Source organism: Lepidothrix coronata, unplaced genomic scaffold, assembly GCF_001604755.1.
Source record: "Lepidothrix coronata isolate B3197 unplaced genomic scaffold, Lepidothrix_coronata-1.0 Scaffold1211, whole genome shotgun sequence".
Classification (NCBI taxonomy): domain Eukaryota; kingdom Metazoa; phylum Chordata; class Aves; order Passeriformes; family Pipridae; genus Lepidothrix; species Lepidothrix coronata.
In genome coordinates, this window is record NW_016691391.1 from 3,300 (window position 1) to 5,556 (window position 2,257).

The following is a 2,257-nucleotide window of genomic DNA, read 5'->3' on the forward strand; positions in this document are numbered from 1 at the left end:
ATGTCACCTTTTTCCACACTCTTTTGTTCTCCCTTTTCCTGCCCTTTTCCCCTCATATTTCCCACCCGTTTTTCTCTCCCTTTTCCTGTGTTTTCTTCCCCTCACGTTTCCTGCCCTTTTTCCCCTCATGTTTCCCGCCCTTCTTCCCCCCTCACATTTCCCGCCCTTTTTCCCCTTCACATTTCCCGCCCTTTTCCCCTCACATTTCCTGCCATTTTTTCCCCCTCACATTTCCCGCCACTTTTCCCCTTATGTTTCCCACCCTTTTTTCCCCTCACATTTCCCGCCATTTTTTCCCCTCACGTTTCCCACCCTTTTTCCCCTCACATTTCCCGCCACTTTTCCCCTCACATTTCCCACCCTTTTTCCCCCTCACGTTTCCTGCCCTTTTTTCCCCTCACATTTCCCACCCTTTTTCCCCTCATTTTTCCCGCCCTTTTTTCCCCTCACGTTTCCCACCACTTTCCCCCTCACGTTTCCCGCCATTTTTTCCCCTCATGTTTCCCACGTTTTTCTCTTACACTGCCCGCCCTTTTCCCTCTCATTTTTTCATGTTTTTCACCCTTTTTCTCTCCTTTTTCCCATTCTTTTTCCCTCACGTTTCTTGCCTTTTCCCCCCTTTCCTGACCTTCCTTTGCTCCCTTTTCACACCTTTTTCTCTCCCCATTTTCCTGCCCTTTTCCCCTCACGTTTCCCACCCCTTCTCGTCCTCCTTTTCCAACCCTTATTCTGCAACGCCAAGCTTCCCCTCTGTCCCGCAAACCCCCTTTATCCCTTTTCCCTCCCCGACCTTCTGCGTGACGACGAGGAAGCGCAGGGCGCTGAACGGGGGGTGCCCGTGGGGGGGTCCCTTGGCGGGCAGCGCGTGGGGCGACTCCAGCACCGTGCTGGGGTTCACCATCTTCTCCACCAGCATCAGCCACGCGTCCAGGAACTCGCCGGTGCCGTCGGGCAGGTCGGGGTGCTCCAGGCCCTCGCCCACCGGCACCTTCCCCCCCATCGACAGCGCCCAGTTGAACGTCCTGGGGGGACACGGGGTGAGAGGGGGACCCCCAGATCACGGGACCCCCCACGGGAGGGTTGGGGGACAGGGGGTTGGGAGGGGGAGTGCTTGGATGGAATGGGGGCACGAAGTGGGGGTCAGGGGTTGGAAATGGGGGCAGAAAGGTACAAAATGGGGTCGGGGGGAACACAAAATGGGGGTCAGGGGAGAATAGGGTGAGAAATGCATGAAATGGGGTTTAAAGAGAGGGGAAACGGGGTCAGGAAGGCACAAAAGGGGGTTTAGGGGCAGGAAATGGTTTCAGGAAAGCACAAAATTGAGTCCAAGAGACCAAAAAAAGAGCTGGAGGAAATGAAATGGGGTCAGAAAGGCCTGAAATGGGGTTCAAGTGGAGGCAAACTGGGACTGTAAAGCATAAATGGGGTTCAAGGGTGAGAAAAAGGGCTAGAGGATGTGAAATGTGGTAAGAAAAGCGTGAAATGGGGATCAGGGGGTAGGAAATGAGATCTGGGAGGCACAAAATGGGTTCAGGGGTAGGAAGTGGGGACACATGGCACGAAATGGGCTTGAGGGCATAAAATGGGGTGAAGGGGCAACAAATGGGGTTTGGGGTTCGGGGTGGAGTTTGGGGTTGAAGGAGTGGGGTCTAGGGTTCATGAGACAGGGTCTGGGGTTCAGGGCTGGGCTCTGGGGTTGAGGGAGCAGGGTCAGGGGCCCAGGGCTGGGGCTCACTCGAAGAGCGCGTTGTGGCCGCCGGAGCAGAGGAACTTCTGGAGCATGAGGTGATAGGGGAACTTGCGCTCGTCGAAGAGCATCGGGGACGTGAACCCCACCGAGCAGATGAAGAAAGTCAGCCTGGGGGGGGAGAAGAGAGGGAGGGTCAGGCCGTGCCCATGGCACCAACCACGCCCACCCCAGACCCAAAACTCCACCCTCGGGAGGCCACAGGGGACACAAGCCCTGCCCAGGTAACGTGGACACGCCCTGTGCAAAAACCCCACCCCTTTTCCTTGGCTCCACCCTCAGCCCCACCCCACCAAGACCTGCCCCTTCTTCTTGGCTCCACCCCAATTAAACCCTTGTCATTTGACTCCACTCCAATTAGACCCAATTAAACTCCGCCCTTCCCCACCAGCTCCACCCCAATCCAACCCCACCCCTTCACCCCACCCCTTCTCAACTCTGCCCCCTTCCTCAAGCCCTTCCCCTTCCCCAAATACAACCCCCACAGAGAGACCCCCCCAAAACCCCTCC

General features: G+C 56.6%; 2 protein-coding genes across 2 annotated transcripts in view; both read right to left on the reverse strand.

The window, feature by feature from the left end:
* The window catches only part of LOC108510526 (E3 ubiquitin-protein ligase HUWE1-like), a gene marked incomplete at its 3' end in the record, with an annotated part of 3,779 nt that extends 3,293 nt beyond the window's left edge, over nucleotides 1–486 (reverse strand). The window contains exon 1 of the mRNA XM_017840205.1: nucleotides 451–486. Within this exon, the coding sequence (XP_017695694.1) occupies nucleotides 451–486 (36 nt within the window). The remainder of the gene's footprint in view (nucleotides 1–450) is intronic.
* Nucleotides 487–703: 217 nt separating this feature from the next.
* LOC108510527 (E3 ubiquitin-protein ligase HUWE1-like) lies at nucleotides 704–1,916 on the reverse strand. Its single transcript, XM_017840206.1, has 2 exons — nucleotides 1,736–1,916; nucleotides 704–1,022 (listed from the first exon to the last, which is right to left on the reverse strand). Exons 1-2 carry the CDS (start codon nucleotides 1,816–1,818, stop codon nucleotides 725–727), a joined length of 381 nt encoding a protein of 126 aa, XP_017695695.1. The 5' UTR covers nucleotides 1,819–1,916; the 3' UTR covers nucleotides 704–724.
* Between the last annotated feature and the right edge of the window lie 341 nt (nucleotides 1,917–2,257).